The sequence below is a fragment of the Balaenoptera musculus genome, chromosome 17, assembly GCF_009873245.2.
Source record: "Balaenoptera musculus isolate JJ_BM4_2016_0621 chromosome 17, mBalMus1.pri.v3, whole genome shotgun sequence".
Taxonomy (NCBI): domain Eukaryota; kingdom Metazoa; phylum Chordata; class Mammalia; order Artiodactyla; family Balaenopteridae; genus Balaenoptera; species Balaenoptera musculus.
The window spans coordinates 41797774-41824626 of record NC_045801.1 but is presented as its reverse complement, the minus strand read 5'-3'; the positions used below and the strand labels follow the sequence as shown (position 1 = coordinate 41824626).

Sequence of the window (26853 nt, the reverse complement as noted above, 5' to 3'; positions counted from 1 at the left end):
ATTTGGTTCAGACTTCACAAAGGAGATGGTGTTTGAAAATAATTTAAATATGTTAATCAATGGATAATTACAAATTTATGACATAATAAAGATGAAACAGAGTTCCATATCTTTAACAGAAGAAGAGCTGAACTAACGCAAAGATTTCACACTAATTATTGTTACTAATAATAAGGTGAAGCATTGGATAGGAGAATGCTTTTAAAATAGACTTTTCCTGTATTTTTTTGGTTTCAAGTAGGTAAGTCTTCAGGGGCTTTTGTTTTATATTTGTCTCATATCCTGGTAACAAACTACTTGGCACATAGAAGACACATAATTAATTTTAAGATAGAAACCTTAGGAATCATTTCAACTCATCATTTATCACATCCAATTTGTCACTAGGCCCTGTAGATTTACCTCCAGCATCTTTGAATCCCTTCTCTTTGAACATTTTTATTTCCATTGCCTTATTTCAAGACTTTATTTTTAACCCAGTTTACTACAATAGCTTCCTAATCTACATTTTCTTAAAAGACTTACAACAAAGCATTTCACATCAATCCCTAAAAATATCTACAGCATTACTAAAGGGGTCCTCAAACTTCTAGAGGAGGCAGAAAATCATATTGTTCTTTGCGAGTGGACTGTAAATAAAAGACCATTTGAGAAAATTTGAGGTGTTTAGGATTGGTCACGATGAGGCAAAGGATAATGAAATAACCCTTCAAATTCTGGATGGGAAACTAGCAGCCCATGGTTTGCAGTCGTAAAATGGTCAATCAACTTCTAATCGGAAGTTATCTTAGGACCATGTGTCCACTAGTTATGTGCATTACAATCTGGAAGCAGCTGGTCTTATCGAGTTATGGAATGACTTACTGAACGCTCAGCTATACGGCCAGCTGCAAGGCAACATCTTGAACAGTGAGGAGTACATCTTTTTGGATAAGTTGATATTTTGAACAAAAAATGTCTTATTTTTCTCATAGCAAAATTACCCATTTCAGGGGTAAAATGACCCATTCTCATTACTCTTATGTGGAGGTTTAGGGTTCAAGGGAAGAATGTTTCTACTAGGGAACACAATCATGATTCCACTGATTAGTATCTAAAGACTGAATAACTATCTCTCTTCTTTCATGTTTCCATTTGATTTTGAGAAGCTATTTTTTTCTCTGTCTCCACTACTGTATGGAGCATGCAGTATAATTTAAATTTACTTAAATTTACAATTAAGTCCTTGAGGTGATCATGAAGGAACTATAGGAGGAATGGTCATCACCTCAAGACCCTAGACTTGGAAAACAGTGGCCCTCAGTGGCCACTGTATTGTTCTCGCATGAGGTGGAGCTCTGCCTGCTTATCATCTGATAAGCTGGGCACTGAAATCTGCTGCTGTGTACGTGGGCTCCTGTGGTTTTCAAAGACCAACAGTTTTGTTCTCTCTGCTTTGACCCAGGCCTTTTCTGGGCAATTGGTATCTTCCACCCGTGTTTCTAACTCCTGGTCCAGTGCTGTTTGACAGGCAAGACATATTTACAAGCAACCAAAGGCATAAAAAGAGTTCCTGGAACTGTTTTTGCACAGCACTGAAAACTGATAGCTTCTCCCCAAATATCCTAACTTGATAAAGGAAGGAGACTCTTGCTGCCTGCTAAGAATGGGACAACCTTAATAACCCCATGACTTCAGTGAGTTCTTGTGCCTTTTTCCTCTCATTCTATAATGGGCATTTTGTCAGTTCCTATATTACTTCTTAGTACTGTTGAGGGAGATAGATCCTGGTATATTTGGAGAATGCCAGATATAACAAAAGTGAAGACAAACAGTATAACAAGTTAAAACTATGTTCCATTGTTGTGGAATATCTAAACGCACCCCCTCCCCCGCACTGACCATAGTATTACTGTTTTCAAAATAATATGCAAATACATTTGTTTAACCAGTTTGGGTGGTTAAAAACACTAAGTTCCAAGTACAAGCTTCTTTCCTGTAGATGTCTAGCGGCTTACTAAACCAACGCGTCAACCCAGAGGGTTTTGCCTCGCTCTGAAAGCACCCGGAGGACGCATGAGCCCTGGATTCCAGCTCTGGCTCCGACTAGCTTTGTGACTTACACTCGCTGCACCTCAGTTTCCTCTCTGTAAAATGGGGCGGGTATGCGGGCTGGATCTGGATATTCTCTGACTACCTGAGTCCAACCACAAAAGCCCCAGAAAGCCCGCTCGGGCGCCCACCTTTACGGGGAGGACGGGCGAGGGGAGGGGCTGCAGCGGGACCCCCGCACTCGCCTCCGGTGGGGGACGGGGAAGGCGGGGGAGCGGGCCCGGAACACCAGCGGTGGGCGGTGCCACTTCGCGTAGAACCGCCTTCCTGCCCGCGCAGGACCAGGCGCGCCCGCCAAACGCTCCGGCCGCCCTCCGCTCCCGGCACTCTGGTTCCAGGGCCGCCCGGGGGGACGCGGTTGGCCGCGACACCGGAGGGGGGCGGGTCAGGAAGTGGGGGCGCGGCGGCCGGCAGCTGGTCTGGGGAGGCCGAGGGGTTCCGCAACACGGAGGGCGGGAGACTCTGGGCCGCGCGGGAGCCGGAGGGGCGCCCCGGCCTCCGCGGGGACGATGGCGGAGGAAGAAGGTGACCTCCCCGGGGTCCAGCGCGCCTACTGTCGCCCGAGGTCTCGGGAAAGAGGGGCGGGGACTCGAGGGCCCCGGAGGCCGGGGCTGCGGGCGGCCGCGGCGGTCCGGCGGGAAAGAGCGGGGCGGCGGGGGGAGGTGTGTGGAGAAATTCAGGAGGAGCGGAGTAAATAGCCCGAAGTTGTGTCGGCTCTAGTGGGAAGCAAAAGTGGAGCTTGAAGTTGGGAATCGTGTAGGAAGAGAGAAACCCGTGGGGGGAGTGGTGGAGAGGGAGGGCTGTGAGCAGATGATTAATGGGGTGGGGGACATACTTTGGTTTAGAAGATGTAGGTTTAGGTACTGAGTGCATTTTCGAGAGGGATAGTTGTTTAACCAAATGCCCCTCAGTCTGAGTGCGCTCTTTAGAGGTCTGTGGATTCTGACGAGGAGCCGCAGGCCAAGGGGACAAAAAGAGGCAAGGGTTTGGGGTAGACGTGGTAAGGTGGATTGGGAGGGGATGAGCAAGCAGAAACTGAAGAAGGTCAAGTTCAGTTACAGGTTAGGGCGAGATGGCAAAGGGAGAAGGGTTGTAAGTGGTTTTGGGGGGATCCGGAAGCCAGGAGTGCTTTCAGGTGAAAGTGGGTGGGCTGGAGAAAGCTTTTCATGCCCCTTCAGGGCCAATGCCAAGAAAATTAATTCATAGACATCGATAGGTATGAGGGAAAAATGGGGAGTTGGGAGGAACTTAGTGAGAGATGTTATAGGAAACATTCGTGTCATGATATCTTCATGATGGGCATGCTACTTTCAGGCATAGGTATAATGGTGTCTCTTGACTGAGCAGTTAGATTTTTCATCCTTTTGGAAAACATGACTTTTTACCTTACTGAGGGGGGTTGTGAATGTGATCTGTTTAGATTGAAGCCTTACTGAACCAAGAGTGCAAGAAGGGAGTTTCAAGAATTCAGTGGAAAGCAATTTAAAGAAAATTAATTGTAAGAATTGTTTGCTGCTCTGTGACTTGCTGCTCTGTCCCTGTGCTCCCTCTTGCTTCATATTTGCCTCCTCTTCCTTAAGTTTCCTGTGTTAAAACTGATCTAAATTTAAGACACTCTACCTAAAAACAGCTTCAAAACCAAAACTCTTTGTAGTTGGTAAGGAAGAATGTAATTCTGTTTGTCGCCTTGGTTTTATCTTTGGTTGCAGTATATGTAATACATTTTTTGATATCTTTTCCTTTTCTGACTAACTGCAAATCTCTAGGGGTAGGTTGATGAGATAGCTTGTATGTTTCCATGAGCACTTAAGTTAAAGCATAAAAAAATTAATACCGCAGTAAGTCTTTAATATTATATATCATGCAAATGAGAAATTGTTTTAAGAGGTTATAGTTACACCTAACCAAATAGGTATGATGTAGAACCAGTTATGGTTTCACAAACCATACAAGTTTGTGAAATTTAATTCTGTGATATAAAATGAAAAATGATTTTTGTTTGTAGAATTACAGATAATCCAAAGCAATGAAATACATCTTGGAACAATTAATGGATTGAAATTTTGTTAAAGTTTATTCAACAAATTTTTTAATTCCATAAATATTCGGCTGTCTAATGTGTTAGGTACTGGGATATAATAGTCAACAATGAGTGAGTAATTCTCATTTATTGTAATCTAGTAATGATATTTATAGTAAACATGTCTATGTCCTAGGCATTATTCTGAGTACTTTCCATTTATTAGGCACTCTATACTTTTTTTCAAAATGCATGTTATTTGTAGTCACTGCATTAAAATTAGACTAAATAGTCTATTTTACTTGTATCCAGATGTTCTCTGTATCGCTTTTTACTTATCATTCATGTTCACTTGGATCCTCTTCATTGTCCCACTTTTCTCTAAGTAAATACTCTTTGGGAAATCTCATCTTCTCTTGATGCTGTAGAGGGTCATGGTATTTATATTTATGTTTCCTGGAAGATATGTTAGAGCAAAGGAAGAAGTGATAGCCTTGAGCAGAACAGTGTTCACAATTCACTTGGAAGTTGCTATGTATAGTCTAGATGGGCATTTGCAAGCCTGTTTGTAGCCCTGTTAACTATCTTATGTGAAGATCACTGGGCCAGAGACTGAAATAGCAGGTTATTTTTGTGGCTATGTTATCATTTTTATTTATTTGACTTCTTCTTTTATTCCTTATTTTTTGATATGGACAGGTTCTTTTTTTTTTCTTCCTTTATTTTGGCTGTTGGCTCTTAATTGCGGCACGTGGGGTCTTCGTTGAGGCATGCGGGATTTTTCTTTGTAGTGTGCGGGCTTTTCTCTAGTTGTGGCGTGTGGGTTTTCTCTCTCTAGTTGTCACACGGGCTCCAGGGTGCGTGGGCTCAGTAGTTGTGGCGCACGGGTTTAGTTGCCCCGTGGCATGTGGGATCCTAGTTTCCCGATCAGGGATGGAACCTGCTTCCCCTGCGTTGGAAGGCAGATTCTTTACCACTGTACTACCAGGGAAGTCCCTCTTTTTTTTTTTTTTTTTTAATTGAAATATAGTTGATTTACTACTTTGACTTTTTCTTTACAATGCTAAAAGTATAAGATAGTGAAAAGGAAACCTGGATTCTATCCCAGAGCTTTCCTATCAGGATTAATAATCTAGTTTGTCCACTGCTTTGGCCTTTGTTACTTATCCACCTAAAGATTCTGGGCTTTGTTTATCAATTATGAAGTTAAAAGATCAATATAAAGGAAATGAGGTAAAGTTTGCATCCAGTCAGTTTTGATTTATGGTCACAGGCAAAAAATTTAGGGACAAGATTGAAGAGATTGGTTAAAAAGGTTACTGTATTTCCCAAGTAGTACTTTTTGCTCCCACAATTTAATGCCACTGAAATTGCCATGTCTTAAAATCAATGCACATATTTAACATGGTAGTGCCAATTATCCCTTTGAAAAACTTATCAAATAGTATCTTAAAATATATGGCTTCTTAGAATCAAGAAAATATAGTATTGGAATTCCCTGGCAGTCCAGTGGTTAGGACTCTGCGCTTTCACTTTGGAGGGCCCGGGTTCAATCCCTGGTCAGGGAACTAAGATCCCACAAGCAGTGTGGCATGGCCAAAAAAATAATAATAAAGAAAATACAGTATTATAGATCCTTTACAGATTATTTATTTGTATGATAAACATTGCTAATACAGATTCCTGAGAGATGACTAAGATTTATATACTTCATAGATAACTTGGGGTTCTGTGCAAAATTTTTGTTAAATTCCCTGGTGGTCCAATGGTTAAGGCTCCATGCTTCCCCTGTAGGGGGCACAGGTTCCATCCCTGGTCAGGGGACTAAGATCCTGCATGCTGCGCACTGTGGCCAAAAACAAAAACAAAAACAAAACAGAACAAAAAAACCATTTATGTGCACAGAGAACACTTTGTTAAAATCCTTGTAAAGTGATTAGTTTTATAGAGAAATTTTTTTAAAAAGAAAAATGATAGCTTTTTGTAAAGAACACTTTTTTATGTGACTATCCCCTTCCTTCCCAAATTATCTTTATCTTAAATGTGTGCTTTTAGACTGTCTAATAAAAAAAGCCCTATCTAACCCATTGGTCACATAATTTGTTAACTTCCTCAATAGATTTGTTAACTTGATTTCTGAAATTACCCAGTTAAATTTTTTTTTTAACCCAGTACTCTTAATGTGTTTAATCATGCAAGTGTATCTACTAAGTATATGTCTTGTGGTTATATTTTTTCCATGTATTCTTTTTTAATAAAATTTAAAATAATAACTTGCATTTGAAGACTTCATTTGGCTTTACATAAATTTTCATTCTTGTTGAATGCTTCTAACTTTTGCTTTAACCCATAGCGGAGGAAAATTAAAAGGAAATCATGAAGAAGGAATATAATAATATTTATTAGTTGTCCCATATTTTGTATGCAAAAATACTCAATATCCATGGTATGGCTTTTCTAATAATGTCATTTTCTAATGTATTCACTGACTTTACTACTTAACATGATTGTAAAATAAATGATAAATAGTATAAAAATGGTTAAAAATTAACTAGTCAGACAGAATCCACTAAATATACAGTATTATTTCCCTCAGTGTGTCAGTGTTTAAAGATATTTTAGCAAACATGTGAATTTGCTTTGAAGCTACTTTAAAATCGATTTTACTCATTTTCCACAGTAAAGTTAGAGAATCAGCCATCTGATCATCAGCAACAGTAGCTGATTCATTTCTCCTTTTTTAACTCCTCTTTTTAGGCTCATTTTTCCTAGCCTTAAGCCATTACTGAGAGAAAAGAAAAAACTCTTCTCTGCTTCTCTTAGAAGGAGATAAGTTCTTGTACCACCTGAAACCTTGACAGCCCATCATAGTATCTTACATCTACATGACATAGTCTACCTCATAATTAACTCTAGGGAGGAAAAGTAGCTAAGTTGAATATCGTAAATTCCTGTTTAATTTGGAATTTAGTTTACTGATTTGGAGGTACTTTCTGCATTACATTTTTTTAATCGGGTATAGAAAGAGTAGATACTCTAATTTTGGGAAAATTTCTGAGAGTTCCCCAAATACAGGGATTTTTATAGGTTCAGCCTATTTTCCAATACCTAAATCTCTAAGACTGTTGAATGATAATGATACCACAGCACTGAAATTCTCTAGAATCTTTAGGATTATTTTTAAAAATGAAGTATAGGACTTCCCTGGTGGCGCAGTCATTAAGAATCCGCCTGCCAATGCAGGGGACATGGGTTCGAGCCCTGGTCCGGGAAGATCCCACATGCTGCGGAGCAACTAAGCCTGTGAGCCACAACTGCTGAGCCTGCGCTCTAGAGCCCGCGAGCCACAACTACTGAGCCCATGTGCTACAACTACTGAAGCCCTTGTGCCTAGAGCCTGTGCTCTGCAACAAAAGAAGCCATCGCAATGAGAGTAGCCCCCGCTCACTGCAACTAGAGAAAACCCACGTGCAGCAGTGAAGACCCAATGCAGACAAAAATAAATAAGTAAATAAAATTTATTTTAAAAAAATGAAGTATAGTTTTATGATCAATGTATTTTATTTTATTTTTATTTAAAAAAAATTGTTAACTCATGAATGATGCATGTTATACTCTCAGGTAACTAGAATAATAAGCTAATTTATTAAATAACACTTTGTTCTCCAGTCATTCTGGAAAAGAGTTTACTTATTTTGGGATATTTTAAAAATAGCATCATTTCAGGAGAAGAGCTCAGTTTATCAGTAGGACTCTGAAAGCACGAGTTGGAGGCAGAACTTATATTGTCTGTCTGTAGTAAAAGAAAGTTTTGCGGGGAGTGCTAAAATAATTATGAAGAAAGTTATCTTTGGTACAAATAGTTCTTCATGGGACTTTTGCCTAAGTATAATAAAAGTAAATCAGTTCGAGATATAGACAGAATAATTTGATACATACATTGCAATAACTTCTCAAATATTTTAAGGACCAACTATAGAACTGCGCCAAAGAAAAAAGCCAAAGTCTTCAGAAAATAAAGAATCTGCCAAAGAAGAGAAAATCAACAATACTGCAATTCCTGAAAGAGTTCCAAAACGTAAGTTAGATTTGGAGTTTTTGTGCTATTACAAAAATAGTTATGTTAGGTAATATATTTTACATTAATATTTCAAATGTATAAACATATTTTGTCTTAAGTATGTGGTGATATTGGTCGACTTTCATTAGGTTTTGCTGTAGAACAATTCCTAAGTCTCACTGGCTTACGAAAAACATTTATTTCTGATCAACATTACATGTTGCGGCTGTAGGTTGGCTGATGTAGCTTCATGTCATGATGGCAGAATCCCTATTTGGGATGTATTTTTCTTGTGGCAGAGAAAAAGAGCAGGAAAACAGGCAGAGTCATGCAGTACCTCTTAAAGTTTCTGCTGAACTGGCACACTGTCACTTGTACTCACATTCTGTTGGCCCAACCAAGTCATATAATCAGTCTAGACAGTGGGATGGAGAAGTTTAGTCTGACTACAGGGAAGCATGGCAAGTCACATGGTAATAGGCAGGGATGAAAAATCTTTTTATAGGAAAGGACAGAATAGTTGGGAATAATAATAACAGTCTACCACATTCTGGCCTTTTGGTCATAAATATTTACTTGTCTCCCTCAGACAAAATATACTTGGTACCTCCCCGACCCCAAGGAGGACATTCAGTCTTATCCAGTCAGGGCATCAGTCTTGAAGCCCAAGGTCTTGTTATCTTCATCAGGGTCAGCTATGACTCATTCAATCCAGAGACCTATGAATTAAAAAGACAAGTTATCTGCTCTGTGTCAGGGGTCCCCAAGAACACCCCCATGTTTAGAGCTTAGAAGGAGTCACAGGTCTCAGAATTTAGTCATATTCACAGCTATAATTTATTACGGTGAACAGTACAAAACAAAATCAGCAAAGGGAAAGGGCCTATGGGCTGAAGACTGCAAGAAACTAGGCAGAAGCTTCCAAGTCACATAGGAAGACTAATGCATAATTCCTTCAGGATCAAATTGTGACATTTGTAGGTTTGTCTACCTGGGAAGCTTATTAGCAACTCTGCTCAGGGTTTTTACTGGTGGCTGGCCATGTAGCCTCTGCTTAATGAGTAGGAAAATTCTAGAGTCCCAGAAGGAAAGCAGTATGTATGAACCACACTGTTTGCACAAATAAGTTAGGCACAGTAAACCACTCAGTAGAAAATGGTAGGAACCCTTTTGAAATCCAGGGTCCCAGATGCCTGCCAAGAGCCTACCTTGTAAGCAGGCTTTTCTTAGCAAAGCACATGCTCCCTCTCCCATTATACACTTTTGGATGGGGATAGGATATCAAAATAAATGCTTCCATTCAGAAAGAGGAAGAGCGAGAGACACATTAACCACTGGTCCATAGCAATTTTGAAATCCTACTAGGTAAATATGAGGTCTTCCTCCTCTGGGGTAGGGAATGTTTCTTGATTAGGCCCTAGTTGTTTTCCTTGGAAGTAGTTTCCCAGTTCATTGTTCTTTGTCGTCCTTGGCTTCATCCTCTGGAGGTCCTTCCATTTCTGTTATCCTTCTGAAGCATATCTGAAAGTGGCTTTGGAGAATATGCCATCCTTAGGAGCTGAACAGCTTTCATAAATAGATTCTTTCCTATAGGGAGTTCAGAGGCCATTTATATAAATTTGCTCACATAAGGTAAAGGCAGTGAGTCACCTACAGATCTAGTTCAAAGGTTAGCAGCAAGAAAACTTTTTGGGAGCTGGAAAATAATAATCCATCTGTGCATGACAAAACATTTTATAAAACTGTTTCCTGTGAATAGCTGCAATTTTAATACTAATTTTTAAATTATTTTAAGTAACAAGATCACAAACAGAATACTACTAGAGTACCTTGATTATCAGCGGCTTTTTTTTTTTGACATTTTTATTTTAGACTGCAAAAAACAAAAACGAGCAAACAAACAAATAGCAAAAAACTTGAAATAAGCTTGTCAAATGATGTAAATTCATCCTTTCCAGGGAAGCAGAAGGTAGACCAGTGCAGGTTATCCTCAAGGCCACATACATCCTGCTTCACTGCTGCTTGCACTCTGCTGGGTTTTGATCCTTCTTTGGGTCATAGTCTGGATTATTTTCCTCATCTCCTTCTTCTTCCCCTTCCTCATCTGCTTCTTCACCTTCTTCATCATAATCATCATCATCATCTTCAATAGCTTCTCCAATAAAGTATAACACTGATCTTGGGATTATACGCTCACGTAAAAAGTGACCAACTTCAAAGTCCACAGCAAGGATAGCTTCAGCATCATCATCCAGATCTCCACTCTCAGGAACTTCAGGAGGGGCAAAAAAATTAAAGAAAGAGTCATTAGAAACTTTTTTGGTCACAGTACGAACTGTCCCACATCCCTTGTGTTTCTGTTTCTTCTTAATGGTTTTCAAAGTGACATTCTTCCCTTTTTTCCAATCTATCTGGCACACTGTACAACCCATAATTTCTGGTCCATCAAAAGAAAAAGGATCAGAATCATCTGGTTCTGACCTCATCCTATATGTCTTTGTCAACCCTTCATTTGTCAAATATTCATTGGGTTCAAAGTGAAATTCTAAGACAAAACTCATAGGCTGACCAGCATCTGAGAACTTCACTTTAATATCTTTCAAGTGCTTCAGAATAGGTTCATCACGTTCCTGAACCATATCACTGAGCAAGTCAACATTCTTAAACATGGTCAGCCAAAATTCAGGAATTCCCTTGGGGTCTTCTTTTTCTTCATCCATTTTGTCATCTACAATCTTGGCCTTTTATTTTAGCTCCTCCGAAATTTTATCTTCCTCATCTGGTTTCCATTCACATTCTTCTTCTGTAGGTTCATAAATGGCATTAATGATCTCAAATCGCTTATCAAATAGAGGCTGATAGAGCACAGCATACTTTCTTTCAAGATCATGAACTTCCTCATAGAACTTGGCTTCTGTCTGTGCACATTTAACTTGAAGGTTTTTGAGAGCATTCACACATCTTTTAACTACCCTAGACAAGTTGTCGATGTCTGCCATGTTGTATGAATGCCAAATATCAGTGGCTAGCGGGGGGAGCCAGGTGGCCAGAGCTGCGCAGGCAGTGACTCAGGGCGGCGGTGGGAGGAGCAGAAGCTATCAGCTACTTTTGATTACAGGAAAGAGATACATTAGAACAGAATTGGCCCATTTGCAATCAGGAATGAAGAGGAAAATAGGAATCCAAAATTTCTGGGGCTTGTAGTGTTGAAATTAGTATTGTTTGTCTTTTCAACTAGCAAAAAATATTCAATAAAATTGAGAAATACTTTAAGTAACAAAGGCTGATTAAGACGAATCCTTAGGGCAACACTCAAATCAAGGGCATGACTGTCACATAGTTTGTTAAAATGTATGAATGGATTAAAGTAGCTCCTAGTAACTCCTTTCAGTTGAATAAAGCACTCAGGGAAAAAGAACAAAGGGTGTGGCTTTTGTGACAAATAAACAAAGCTTCATAAGCTCAAAATACTTGTAGTTAAATCTTTGAGAGAGGCATATGTAGAAGAAAAATTGTGGGTATAGTTATTGGAGTATGGAGTTGACTGGAATCAAGTAGGTAAAAAGCCAACAAAATTGTTATTTTCTTTGCAAAAATGAATGATTTAATTTTTAAAAATTAAGATATAACTAACATATCATAAAATGCACAGAATCAGGGCTTCCCTGGTGGCGCAGTGGTTAAGAATCAGCCTGCCAGTGCAGGGGACACGGGTTCGAGCCCTGGTCTGGGAAGATCCCACGTGCCGTGGAGCAACTAAGCCTGTGTGCCACAACTACTGAGCCTGCGCTCTAGAGCCCACGAGCCACAACTACTGAGCGCATGTGCCACAGCTACTGAACCCTGCACGCCTAGAGCCTGTGCTCCACAACAAGAGAAGCCACCGCAATGAGAAGCCTGTGCACCGCAACTAAGAGTAGCCCCTGCTCGCCACAACTAGAGAAAGCTTGTGTGCAGCAACGAAGACCCAACGCAGCCAAAAATAAATAAATAAATAAATAAAAAGAAAATGCTGCTTAAAAATGCACAGAATCATAGGTATTTTAATTAAATGAGTTTTGGTACTTGACTACAACTAAGATACATAACATTTCCCTTATCCCAGAAAGTTGTTTTCTGTCCCTTTCCAGTAGATTTTCCCTGTACCCCCCAAAACAACCACTCTTCTGATATTTTTCAATATTGATTAACTTTGCATGTTCTAGAATTCCTTATAAATGGAGTCATACAGCATATATGTCCTTGTGCCTGGATTCTTTCACTTAGCTCAATATGTTATCCTTTAAAAATATAATCATTTTGAGATTCATTCGTCTTGCTGTAAGTGTTCCTGCTTTTCTTGTTGGACATTTGAGTAATTTCCAGTATTCTGCTATTATGAATAAGGCTGCTGTGAATACTTGTACGAATCTTTTTGTGGACATCTATTTTTATTTCTCTTAGGTAAAAACCTAGGAGAATTGCTGGCTAAGCTTTGAGAGAGACATACTATCAAAAGAACTGCCAGCCTAGATTAAGAAGGACCAACTATTCATGTCTTAAAATGATGTATGAGTCCCTAACTTTCTATGTGCAGAAAGCAAGCTGAGTAAGCTGCTCTAAGGGTATCTTTCTTTTTTTTTTTTAAATAAATTTATTTATTTATTTGTTTATTTATGGCTGTGTTGGGTCTTCGTTGCTGCGCGCGGGCTTTCTCTAGTTGCGGCGAGCGGGGGCTACTCTTCATTGCAGTGTGCGGGCTTCTCATTGCGGTGGCTTCTCTTGTTGTGGGGCACGGGCTCTAGGCGTGTGAGCTTCAGTAGTTGTGGCACATGGGCTCAGTAGTTGTGGCTCGCGGGCTCTAGAGTGCAGACTCAGTAGTTGTGGCACACGAGCTTAGTTGCTCCGCGGCATGTGGGATCTTCCCAGACCAGGGCTCTAACCCGTGTCTCCTGCATTGGCAGGTGGATTCTTAACCACTGCGCCACCAGGGAAGTCCCAGGTATCTTTCTTGAGAAGGAGTGAGTGTGTTTTGCCTTTGGGAGGGAAGTAGACATTTGTGACTAATGGGGCAAACCCTGGTGGATCCTTCTATTGTTCCCAAATGTTTTCTCCCTGCCCTGAAAGTGGATTATACATTCCTTCCCATTACCATGTGATTTGGATTGCCTCTCTGAAGTGGAGTATACTTCCCTACCCCATTGTCAGGTTTATCCATGTGACTTTCCTGGGCCAATGGAATGTGAGTGGAAGTAGCAGTGTACTAGTTCTGACCAGAAATTGTAAGAGGCATTGTATGTTTTTGCCTGTTCTCCTGCTCTTTTCCTCTGTAATGAGAACAGCATGTCCCAAATAGGGACTGATTCCATTCTGGAATTCTGAAGATACAAGAAGAGCCACAGCTAATCTAAAGTCTGGAATTGAGTGGAGAGTGACTGCTGACCCCAAACCCACAGTAACATGAATGAGAATTAAATATTTGTTCTGTAAGCCACTGGTAATATAGGGGTCACTTTTTTACTACAGCAAAGCTGACTAATAGAGTGATCATTTAAAACGTTTTGGAAAATACAGTATAAGAAAGATATTTAAACAATTTAGAGATAGCTCCTATAAAACAGTATTTTCCCCTGGTTACAAAAATATATTTTTAGGGTAGAAAATGTGAAAATAGAGATAAATATAATGAAAATATATGCATAATTCCAGTGGATAATAACTATTCTTAAAATTTTGGCAACTACTGCTTACATTTTTTTCAATGTATTTATACTTTTTTCTTTTCTTTTTTTCACTTTTTGTGAAATTGAGTCCTACAATTTTTTTTTTTCTTTTGGCCACGTGGCTTGCCGGATCTCAGTTCCCTGACCAGGGATTGAACCCTGGTTGGGCCACGGCAGTGAAAGCCTGGAATCCTAACCACTAGGCCACCAGGGAATGCCCATGATAACTTTTTTTTAATAAATTTACTTATTATTTATTTATTTATTTTTTGGCTGCATTGGATCTTTGTTGCTACACGCAGGCTTTCTCTAGTTGTGGTGAGCGGGGGCTACTCTTCGTTGTGGTGCATGGGCTTCTCATTGTGGTGGCTTCTCTTGTTGAGGAGCACGGGCTCTAGGTGTGCGGGCTTTAGTAGTTGCGGCACACGGGCTCAGTAGTCGTGGCATGCGGGCTTAGTTGCTCCGCAGCATGTGGGATCTTCCGAGACCAGGGATCGAACCTGTGTCCCCTGCATTAGCAGATGGGTTCTTAACCACTGTGCCACCAGGGAAGTCCCCCGTGATAATTTTTTAATAAATAATTTTCAGGGCCCAGAGCTCTGTATTTTCTCTAAAATATATACACTTATACCAAACACTGATAGCTTGATTCCAGCTTTGACTCTTTACAAAATCTTTCAAAAACAAAATAGCACTAAGGTAAGGCATTTATATATAAGATTTGGTTGAATATATTTTTTGTAATAGCCCTTGATAATTAGGATTAATTTGTCATTGTCCAAGACTTAATTAAAAAAAAAACAGGAAAAGATATATATTTAGGAACTTTGTAGCACTTTTACCAAATTGTCATGGTACGTAAGTTTTTTTATTAGTCTGTTTATAGTTTACATTGTGTCAACATTGCTTTAATTAACTGTCATATATTTTTGCAAGTATGCTACTGTAGCCCAATTATAATACCTATTGATAGTATTTACTGATCTCTTACTATGTGCCAGGCCAAATGCTTTACACGTACTATTGGAAGCAGTGATTTTATTTAATTAATTAATTTATTTATTTATTTAACATCTTTATTGGAGTATAATTACTTTACAATGTTGTGTTAGTTTCTGCTATATAACAAAGTGGATCAGCTATATGTACACATATATCCCCATATCCCCTCCCTCTTGCATCTCCCTCCCACTCTCCCTATCCCACCCCTCTAGGTGGTCACCAAGCACTGAGCTGATCTCCCTGTGCTATGCAGCTGCTTCCCATTAGCTATCTATTTTACATTTGGTAGTGTATATATGTCCATGCCACACTCTCACTTCATCCCAGCTTACCCTTCCCCCTCCCCATGTCCTCAAGTCCATTCTCTATGTCTGCATCTTTATTCCTGTCCTGCCCCTGGGTTCTTCAGAACCATTTTTTGTTTTTAGTTTCCATATATATGTGTTAGCATACAGTATTTGTTTTTCTCTTTCTGACTTACTTTACTCTGTATGACAGACTCCAGGTCCATCCACCTCACTGCAAATAACTCAATTTCATTTCTTTTTATGGCTGAGTAATATTCCACTGTATATATGTGCCACATCTTCTTTATCCATTCATCTGTCAATGGACACTTAGGTTGCTTCCATGTCCTGGCTATTGTAAATGGAGCTGCAATGAACATTTTGGTACATGTCTCTTTTGAATTATGGTTTTCTCAGGGTATATGCCCAGTAGTGGGATTGCTGGGTCATATGGTAGTTCTATTTTTAGTTTTTTAAGGAACCTCCGTACTGTTTTCCATAGTGATTGTATCAATTTACATTCCCACCAGCAGTGCAAGAGGATTCCCTTTTCTCCACATCCTCTCCAGTGTTTACTGTTTGTAGATTTTTTGATGATGGCCATTCTGACCCGTGTGAGGTGATACCTCATTGTAGTTTTGATTTTCATTTCTCTAATGATTAGTGATGTTGAGCATCCTTTAATATGTTTGTTGGCAATCTGTATATCTTCTTTGGAGAAATGTCTGTTTAGGTCTTCTGCCCATTTTTGGATTAGGTTGTTTGTTTTTTTGATATTGAGCTGCATGAGCTGCTTGTATATTTTGGAGATTAATCCTTTGTCAGTTGGAAAGCAGTAATTTTAAAGCAATTGTGTCATGCTGATTTTTTTTTAATTTTTATTTTGTTTATTTATTTATTTTTATTTTTTGGCTGCACCGCAAGCCTTGTGGGATCTTAGTTCCCTGACCAGGGATTGAATCCGCGCCCTTGGCAGTGAAAGCGCAGAGTCCTAACCACTGGACCTCCAGGGAATTCCCTGATTCTAATGTTTGATTTATTGGGTAGTGTCTTTCAAGCACTTTGAATATAATTCTTATTAATTTAGTGATATCTAGCTATTTATTCTATTTAATGTCTCTAGTATGCTATACAAACTAGTATTTATTAAATAATGTTTTGAAAATAGCTAAGATTTTAGTTTAGCCAAGTTAATAAGTCAACAAGTTTGTTTTTACAAACCTCTCAGTCATTTAATAATGTAACACTGGGCTTTGGGCCTTTAGGCCTGGGCTTAATTTACTGAATCTTTTTTTTCCCCTATAGTTTTATTGAGATATAATTGACATACAGCACTGTATAAGCATAATGATTTGACTTGCATACATCATGAAATGATTATCACAAAAGTTTAGTGAACACCTCGTATAGATACAAAATTAAAGAAATAGAAAAAAAATTTTTTCCTTGTGATGAACTCTTAAGATTTTACTTTCTTAACAATTTTCATATGTAACATACAGCAGTATTAATTATATTTATCATATTGTACATTACATCCCTAGTACTTATTTATCTTACAGCTGGAAGTTTGTAATTTTGACTGCCTTCATTCAGTTCCCTCTCCCCCACCTCTCACCTCTGGTAACCACAGTCTGATCTTTTTCTCTATGAGTTTGTTTGTTTTTGAAGTATAATTGACCTACAATACTATGTTAGTTCCTGTTACACAACATAGTGATTTGCTATTTCTGTAGATTTCAAAATGATCACCACCGTAAGTCAGGTTGTCATCTGTCACTATAATTATTGACTATATTCCCCACACTGTACATTTCATACCTGTTATTCATTTATTTTGCAACTGGAAGTTTGTACCTCTTAATCTCCCTCACCTATTTCTCTCCTCCCCCACCTCTCTGCGCTTTGGCAACCACCTGTTTGTTCTCTGTATCTATGACACTGTTTCTGTTTTGTTATGTTTGTTCATTTGTTTTGTTTTTTAGATTCCACATATAAGTGAAATCATATAGTATTTGCTATTATTATACTGAATTATAGTTAATAGCTATAGCAGGACTAAATCATCCTGTGTGTAGAAAATTCAAATGTGTTTTATGTTTTCGTCAAAAAGTATTTACATAGGAGCTTCCCTGGGGGTGCAGTGGTTGAGAATCTGCCTGCCAATGCAGGGGACAAGGGTTCAAGCCCTGGTCCGTGAAGATCCCACATGCCGCGGAGCAAGTAAGCCCATGCGCAACAACTACTGAGCCTGCGCTCTAGTAGAGCCCATGTGCCACAACTACTGAAGCCCACGCGCCTAGAGCCCATGCTCCGCAGCAAGAGAAGCCACTGCAATGAGAAGCCCGCGCCCTGCAACGAAGAGTAGCCCCCGCTCGCCGCAATGAAGACCCAACACGGCCAATAAATAAATAAATAAATAATGTTTTTTAAAAAATGTATTTACATATATATAATGTGAATACTTTGTATATGATGTTGTATATGATGTTTTAAATACGTAATCATCAAGTCATTGAATTGTACAATTTAAAGAGCTGTATGTAATTTATAGTATGTAAATTATTCCTCAATAAAAAAATTTCTTGATAAGGAAAGAAATAACAATAGTAATTCTGAATGAACCTTTTTTTTTCTCTAGATATTTGGTAGTACGTTCCTTTTATTCCTTTTTTAAATTAGTAGACTTTAATTTTAAATTTATAGAAGAATTGAGCAGACGGTATAGTACAGAGTTCCCATTTTACATGCCCCCCCACGAATTTTCCCTATTATTAACATTTTATATTAGTATGGTACATTTGTTACAATTAATGAACTTATATTGATACATTATTTTTAACTAAAGTCCATACTTTATTCATATTTCCTTAGTGTTTATCTAATGTCCTTTTCTGTTCCAGGATCACATCCAGGATACCACATTACATATAGTTATCATGTCTCCTTAGACTTCTCTTGGCTGTGACAGTTTCTCAGACTTTCCTTGTTTTTGATGACCTTGACAGTTTTGAGGAGTACTGGTCGAGTATATTGTAGGATGGCCCTCCCTTGGAATTTGCCTGCTGTTTTTCTAATGATTAGACTGGGATTATGGGTTTTGGGGAAGAAGACCACAGAGTTAGAATGCCATTTTTGTCACATCATATCAAGGATACATACAACCTTTGATTACTTTTTCTTTTTAATAGAAGTCCATAAATATAAATATCATCCACAACTGATCACTTTTAATATGCTTTTTCAGATATATTATTTCAGCGCTTTGCAAAGATATTCATTGGCTGTCTTGCAGCAGTTACTAGTGGTATGATGTATGCTCTCTATTTATCAGCATACCATGAACGGAAATTCTGGTTTTCCAACAGGCAGGTAAGAAGAAAGAATTTTGAACATATGAACGTTTGTTTTAATATTTAATGTTAATTTAAATGTGTTTTCCAGGGAGCCAAAACATATGCATGATAAGTGTGACAAGTGCTTTCTTAATGTTACAGCTGTAAGCCAGTAGGAACAAAATGGTATAGAAGCTGTTTTGAGTCACAGTATCAACCTTGAAAAATTTAATAGAATGTATTTCAAGGTGGTAGAACAGAAATTATGAGGGGGCTTTCCTTCATGCAATTGATTTATCAGGACTTTTGATGACAGTGAAATGTTATGAAGTTTAGTCAGCTTTTTAGTAGTTTTGGTAGTTTACATTTAAGAAACAGTCTGTGGAAGTTTCAGCATCACAATATTTTAATTTTTAGATTAGAATGTTTTGAGGTGCTGAAAATGATTAGCAGACATAACAGTATTTATTAAAATGTTGCCTCATATTAGTATGTTTAATGTTTGGTTTTAAATCATGTGTTAATCACGGACTCTTTACTCACTATAGTTATATTCATAATTCATTTGGCCTTTGAATAAGTTTGTTTTCAGACTTACCTTCACAATCAGGTATACCTGTAATATGCATTGGCAAAGTTCGTGGTGTTACCACTTGACTCTGAAGTTTTTTTGTTTTTGTTTTAGCCCAAACTCTTTTTTGTTGTTGTTCTTATTTTTGAGTGAGTAGTCAAGCTGACTAAATGTTTTTAAGCCATTGATTTATCTAACACCACCAAAACATTTAACTGAATAATTACTTACCTGTATTGATTTGACCAAGGCTTTTGTATATCCTGTTTCCTTGAAAATGTTATGAAGATTAAGTATTAGTTGTTCTCAACACTGGATGTACAATAGAAAAATCTGGGATGATTTAAAAAATAACTTCCCTCACAGATTCTTAGGTGGGGTGGGGAGAGTGTCTGGGGTCAATATTGCATGAAATCTTTCCATGTGATTCTGTTATGTAGGCAGAGTTGAGAACAATAAGGTTTGAAAATCTAGAAGACATCCATGAAGAGCATTGTGATGAGCCAGGAGCATTGGCATCATCTGGGAGCTTTTTCAGAATTGCAGATTCTCAGGCCACACTTTAGAATAAGGATCTATGTTTGAATAAGATCTCTAGAAGTTTTAAATGCACATTAACTTTGAGAAGCACTGATTAAGAGTTTACATCTTTGAAATTTTAGAAAGAAAAATCAGTACCCATTCATAAAAAATAATTTTGAGGAAATTTATTTAGACTAATAATCTCTAAATGAGAAAAAAACAAGGGGTTCACTGGTCAAATAGATCTAGGAAAGACTTTATAGAGATTCTCAGTGCATAATGAATACTGAAACTCTGAAAAGTCTTGCAATGAAAAAACTCATTTAACTTTCTCTAATCCAGCCTTGACATAGCTTATTTAACTCTTTTTAGGTAACACCCATTAATACCTTAGGAAGTTCTGTTGATCAAACTTTGGGGAAACTGCTCTGATATCTTTTGTATTAATTGATAAAATTATGCATGAAAATAAACATGTTTCATTTTAAAAGATTATAGATTTATGAAAGTTTGATTCATCATGAAAAGCACAGGTTTCAATGTTTTTGACTACCTATATTCTTGGTTCTGTACAGCCTAATTTTAGGAATTTTAAGATTTACTTACATTTCTGGGAGTTCATTTGAAAAGAACTGGTTAGTTATCTGCTGCTCTTGAAAAGCCCTAATTAAGGGCTTGCTATTCTGGATACCTAGGGAAGTGGCATAGCAATAGAAAAATAATACTTTCTTTTTAAACTTATATTTTTATTATGGACTTCTAACACCTCAACCATCATTTTTTATTTTCTGCTATACTATTCTTGTTCTCCTTATGGTACTACTTTGGGTTTTCCTTTCAGATTTTTCTTATATATAATAGGCAAATAACTTAACGAGTTACAATCTAGTTTAAACCTTAGGTATTTCGTTAAAGTGATTGCCAGATTATTGAAAAGTGTAATCTTATTAATATGGCCACTAGTGATTAAAGGAATATTCAAACATGTCTTTGAATAAAAGGATAAATAAATGGCATTAATTTGGAATATGAGGAGAGAAAAAGATTGCAGTTGAAATTTAAGACACTGGTATTGAAATGATCATTTCATTTTCTTTTAGGAGCTTGAACGGGAAATCACATTTCAGGGTGATAGTGCCATTTATTATTCTTATTATAAGGATATGTTAAAGGCACCTTCATTTGAAAGAGGTATGATAACTACATTTGTATATTTAGTAACAATATTTTCCTAAAATAAAACATTGTTCTTATATGTGGGAGCCCTTGAATGTGGAGATTTGTCTCAGAATGTAGGTATTGGTCTTTCTTGTAGTTAATTTAAAAATTGGAAAAATGAGGCACAGAGTATTATATTTTGAGATCCTTCTTGATAATAGTTTAAAGTATTTAATGACTTCTGAATAACATGTTCAATTCTTGTAAAAGCAGAATAAATAATCTGGAGAAAAATTTTTCTGGCTTTAGGTATATACGAACTGACACACAATAACAAAACTGTATCTCTGAAGACTATAAATGCAGTGCAGCAAATGTCTCTATATCCAGAACTTATTGCCAGCGTTTTATATCAAGCAACTGGTAGCAATGTATGTGTCTCTTTTGACTTTAATATTTATTTTCTCACATATTTATGAATCCTCAAAATTATACATTGTCATCCTATTATCTCCTTGTCTCTCTCTCTTTTTTTTTTCCCAATTAGGAGATTATTGAGCCAGTATATTTCTATATTGGCATTGTTTTTGGATTGCAAGGAATATATGTCACTGCTTTATTTGTTACAAGTTGGCTTATGAGTGGAACTTGGCTAGCAGGAATGCTAACTGTTGCATGGTTCATTATTAACAGGTAAGAAAGGTGTTTTTAATTAAGTTTTACAGTTTTTTGTGACTGTGGTAGAGTTCTAAAAATGGCTCCCCTCTCCAAACCTTCCATGCCCTGATTCCTGCCTGTGAATATGATGAGATTTCATTCCTGTGATTATGTTGTGTTGTACGGCAGCGGTCCCCAAACTTTTTGGCACCAGGGACAGGTTTCTTTGAAGACAGTTTTTCCACGAAGTGGGGTGGATGGGTCAGGCAGTAACACGAGCGGCAGGTGAAGCATCGCTCGCTTGCCCGCCGCTCACCTCTTGCTGTGCAGCCCAGTTCCTAACAGGCCGTGGACCAGTACTGGTCCGTGGCCCGGGGTTGGGGACCCCAGTTATACGGCATAGTTGACCTTAAGGTAGGAAGGTTAGCTGGTGGGCCTGATCTAATCGTACGAGCCCTTAAAAGTGAGCAGCTTTCTGCAGCTGGTACAGAAGGGAAGTCAGAGATATTTGAAGCATGAGAAGGATTTGGTGCCTTGTTGCTGGATTGAAGTGAGGAGGAAATGAATTCTGCCAACAACCAGTGAGCTTGTAAAAACTCTACAAGCCCTGGATAAGAACTACAGCCCCAGTTGATGCTTAGATTTTAGCTTAAGGAGGCCCTGAACAGAGAATCCAGCCATACTGTGCTGGGTTTGTGAGCTAATGTGTTATTTTAAGCTGCTACATTTGTGGTCATTCGTCATGCAACAGTTGAAAAATAATACACCCACCTCTATCTCTCTTTTTTCAACCATAGCAACATTGGCATACATGTCTTTCCTCATTTATTTAAAATTGATGACATAGCTTCATGAAAAGAAGGAAGAGGCATCAGATGTATCAGTTTTAAGTTAACCACTATATTAATCTATGACAGTGTGCTTTGAATAATAAATCCATTCCTTTTGGTGATTAAAGGAGCCTCAGTTCTTTAATAGTGGGTACAAAGAGAGTAGGGGATGGGACTTCTTTGAACTGGAGAGCTAAAATTTTCTTGGCATTGGTCAGTGTCAAAAATTTATTTTTTGAATGATCCTTTTTTGGCTTTTGAAAGTGCTTCCTCTCCATAGCACTTTCCCCTCATAACACTTAACATGATTAAATTTTAGAAAATGAGACCCTTCTTCTGTTATACATTTTCTTTTGGCAACTGCCAAATGAAAAATATGGTACTTCAAAGACACTGAGTTTCAGATTTAGGGCTATATCTCTTACTGGGCTTTGTTTAGGGTCACATGCTGGCAACTGTTTGAAGTAAGCAATTTAAAAAATCTTCCTTAGAAGTTTTCAAGTATAGCTGTCCAGCTTTATGAGTTATCAGTATGTTTCTTCTTAACTCATAAAGGGAGTACAGGGATGAACCAAACTTTATTATTATAAAAGCAACATATGGGGCTTCCCTGGTGGCGCAGTGGTTGGGAGTCTGCCTGCCGATGCAGGGGACACGGGTTCGAGCCCTGGTCTGGGAGGATCCCGCATGCCGCGGAGCGGCTGGGCCCGTGAGCCACACTTACTGGGCCTGCGCGTCTGGAGCCTGTGCTCCGCTGCAGGAGAGGCCGCGATGATGAGAGGCCCGTGCACCGCGGTGAGGAGTGGCCCCCGCTTGCCGCAACTGGGGAGAGCCCTCGCGCAGAAAAGAAGATCCAACACAGCCATAAATAAATAAAAAAAAAAAAAAAAAAAAGCAACATATGTACATCATAAAAAAATTGAAACCAGCAAAAATAAAATAATAACTTCACATTCCCACCACCTGGAAATCACTCAGCATTGTTTATATCTTGGTGCATATTATTTTGGACCTTTTTCTATCGTGAATATGAGTGTGTATACATGTATGTATTTGTGGTATATGTATGTATATATATGTATATATTTTTTTAACCAAGATGAGATATATTGCACATACTGTTTTATATGCTGCTTTCCTTATTTAGAAGCCTCTGCCTTTCTATTTCAATAACTTTTTTTTTTTTTAGACACAAAGAGCTTTTTAATTATTATTTATTTATTTTTGGCTGTGTTGGGTCTTCGTTTCTGTGCGAGGGCTTTCTCCAGTTGCGGCAAGCGGGGGCCACTCTTCATCGCGGTGCGCGGGCCTCTCACTATCGCGGCCTCTTTTGTTGCGGAGCACAGGCTCCAAACACGCAGGCTCAGTAGTTGTGGCTCACGGGCCTAGTTGCTCCGCGGCATGTGAGATCTTCCCAGACCAGGGCTCGAACCCGTGTTCCCTGCATCGGCAGGCAGATTCTCAACCACTGCACCACCAGGGAAGCCCTCAATAACTTTTTTATCTTTTCTAATACCCAGCCCATATTAGAATTTCCTGTGTTGACCCCAAAATACCCTCTATAGCTGGTTTATCCAAACCAGTATTTAATCCAGGACTACGTATTGCATCTGGTTGTTACGTTCCTTAACTCTCTTTAAATCTAACATAGTCCCTTTTTTTAATGACAGTTGGCTTGTTGAAGGGACCAAGTCAGTCGTCCTACAGAATGTCCCAACTTCTGGATTTTTCCTGTTGCTTCCTTGTGGTTTTATTTAACTTTTCTCTGTCTTCTGTGTTTATGTAATCTGGAAGATACCTCTAAAGGCTTGATGGATTCAAGATAAGCAATTTTGGTTAGAATATATTGTCGATGATGTAGTTTTCATGTTCTGTGACTTTACAAGTTACAGGGTATTTAGTTGGCCTAACCCTAGTGAAGCTGAAATTGACTGCTGGTTTGAAGGATGACAGTCTGATCTCTCCATTGAATAATTATGTTTTCCTCTTATGACTACAACACAATCTGTGTGGTGTTCTGGGGCATCAAATGAGCATCCTTTTCACCATTAACAATATACCCAAGGGTTATAACTCTAGTTGACAGTCTTTGCGTAATTTAGGGTTTATAAAATTAGGTTTTTCTATTTTCATTAGCTTCATTCTTCAAAAGTAGAATCTTTCTTTATTAACCAGGTTCTTTGGTTACCTTTAAATTCAGTTACTATTAGAAAGTTAGGACAAATGCTTAATTTTACTTTAATTACCAATTTCTTTGTAAGAGATTGTTTTAATAGCTGTCTCATACAGTGATAAAAAGCATTTTCTGGTGTTCTCCTTTTTAAGCATCTTTCTGTACTTAGAGATTTTCATTGATTCAATAGGGCTAAAATACATTACCATCATTGTTCTTTTTCTTGCTTAAATTTTTACAGCATTGGTCGTTGGGAGTGCTTTCAGACTGGCTCCCGAGTTCTTTTGACACATCTTCATTAATCTTTGAAAGTGTCCTTTTTTTCTGGCTCAACAGGAAGAGCAGGCTCACCTTGTATATTCCAATGAAAGATTTGCAATTAGCCTTTTTTCTTTGGAGCTTTGATTCCTTTTAGTATAAAATAGTATTAGAGAATCTGGTGTGGATGCTAGGGGTATAGATGACTTCTTGTTAAGTCAGCAAGTGCCCGTTAGAGAATATTTTAAGTTGCCATGTACTCTTCTAAAATTTCATTAGGATTCATTGTTAGAAATTTAATAGCACACTCACAGAATTTATTTCAGTGCTAATAGACTAGGTCTAGAAATTTCTTGCTTTTTAGAGTGAAAGTGTGTTTCGTATACAGCATTATTTAAAATAGAGACCTTCTAAAAGGATTGCTTTCTTGACTATGTGATGCATTAGTTATTGCTGTATAACAGATCAACCCAAAACTTAACAGCTTAAAACAACAAACATTATCTCTCACAGTTTCTGAGGGTCAGGAATCCAGAGTGGCTTATCTGGGTGGTTCTAGCTAAGGGTTTCTTGTGAGGTTGAGTCAGTAGTTGGTTGGGGCTACAGTCATCTGAAGGCTTGACTGGCCTGGATCATTTTTACTTAGTTCACTTCGTGTGGCTTTTGCAAGAAGCCTCAGTTCCTCGCTGGCTGTTGGCCTAGAAGGCCTTAGTTTCTCATCACGTGGACCTCTGCAGAGGGCTGCTCACAGCTTGGTTGCTGGCTTCCTTTAGAGTGAATGATCCAAGAGAGACTGGAGTGAATGTGTCGTAGTGGAAGCCAGCTATCTTTAATAACCTCATATCAGAAATGATAGAACATCACTCTGCCATATTCTGTTGGTCATGCAGACTAATTGTGGCACAACATGGGAAGTGGCTACACAGGGTGTTAATACCAGGAGGCAGGGACTGTTATGAACCATCTTGGAGGCTGGCTGTCACCTACAATGAACTTTAATATTCATTTCATTTAATCCCTAGATCTTTCTTCATCAGAAGTTCAAAGAGAAAGACTAGGCAACTTTATCATGTAAAAATAACAGCAATTAAAGAATAATAAGTCTCCCTGTCAAATAAATTATTTTAAAGATCTTAGTGAGAATTGTAAGGAAATTGCCTTATTTAATTATAATTCAATTGCCTTATTAAATTGCCTTGTTTAATGACACAATATATCCTGGGTAGCTGGAGCAGGAGTTAGGTAGAAATATTAATCTGATATATTCTGTTAAAGTGTATCTTTTAGCAACTGAAACATCTTAGCAAGTAGCTTTTTCTTTATGTGTTTGTTTTACATTGTTTATTTTTTATTGGTATATATTTTCCTTTTTTTTTTTTTTTTTTTGCCGTGTGTTGTGTGGCATGTGGGATCTTAGTTCCCCACCAGGGATTGAACCCATGCCCCCTGCAGTGGAAGCACTGAGTCTTAACCACTGGACCGTCAGGGAAGTCCCATATTGGTATATATTTTATACTGTAAAATATATTTGAATGCCATGAAAGAGTATGCTGTCTTTTTTATTTATCAGCTTTGGTTTATAAATGATTGCCTAGAAAAGTGCAAAAAGATATTAGTCATTCCATTATATTATGATTATTCGTTGTGTTCTTAATGACATTTTGTGATACTCGTTCCTTAATATTAGAAGTAGAAAGCAGGATTATAAAATAGCTCCTGTTTGTTCAAACTAAAGGATGTAGGTATACTAGAAAATTCAAGAAAATTTCAGGAAATAGCACTGTGCATATAGTAGTGGGGGGAAATCAGAGGCAGATGACTCCCTTTGATCAGACTTATCACCAAAATGGGCTAACCTGAGTCCAGTCTTCATGTATAAACAATATAGAAATTGCTCTTGGTCCCCACTGATCTTCTCATCTACAAATATATCGTTGAGAATCACTTTCAGTGGACACATGTTTATATTTAAAAAGCAAAGAAAATATATCTGATTAAAAGTCTATACTAAGTTTAATCTTTGGCCAAAAAAGGGTAACTGTGCACATCGGTGATCCATAAAAGGGTAAGATGCAAGGAATGCACATGTCCCAGAGTTAACAAAAATAATGGTAACACATGGTGCTGGGTCTGTAATAATGATATTGGTATACTCTGGATGCTTGTGGAAGTATAAAGTTTTTCAAT

At 38.2% G+C, this 26853-nt stretch overlaps 1 protein-coding gene and 1 pseudogene across 3 annotated transcripts in view; one reads left to right on the top strand and one right to left on the bottom strand.

The window, feature by feature from the left end:
- Window positions 1-2498: 2498 nt before the first annotated feature.
- DPY19L4 (dpy-19 like 4) overlaps window positions 2499-26853 on the top strand; it is a 61258-nt gene continuing 36903 nt past the window's right edge. The window contains exons 1-7 of one of the 3 annotated variants that reach the window (XM_036830485.1): window positions 2594-2616; window positions 8079-8189; window positions 12615-12775; window positions 18410-18534; window positions 20691-20781; window positions 21058-21179; window positions 21296-21441. In XM_036830485.1, the coding sequence (XP_036686380.1) occupies window positions 18472-18534; window positions 20691-20781; window positions 21058-21179; window positions 21296-21441 (422 nt within the window). In that variant the 5' untranslated portion in view covers window positions 2594-2616; window positions 8079-8189; window positions 12615-12775; window positions 18410-18471. Of the gene's footprint in view, window positions 2617-7589; window positions 7619-8078; window positions 8190-12614; window positions 12776-18409; window positions 18535-20690; window positions 20782-21057; window positions 21180-21295; window positions 21442-26853 lie in introns of those variants that run through there. The other 2 variants (XM_036830483.1, XM_036830484.1) reach the window with 2 other exon arrangements.
- On the bottom strand, window positions 10060-11191 carry LOC118883537 (annotated as a pseudogene).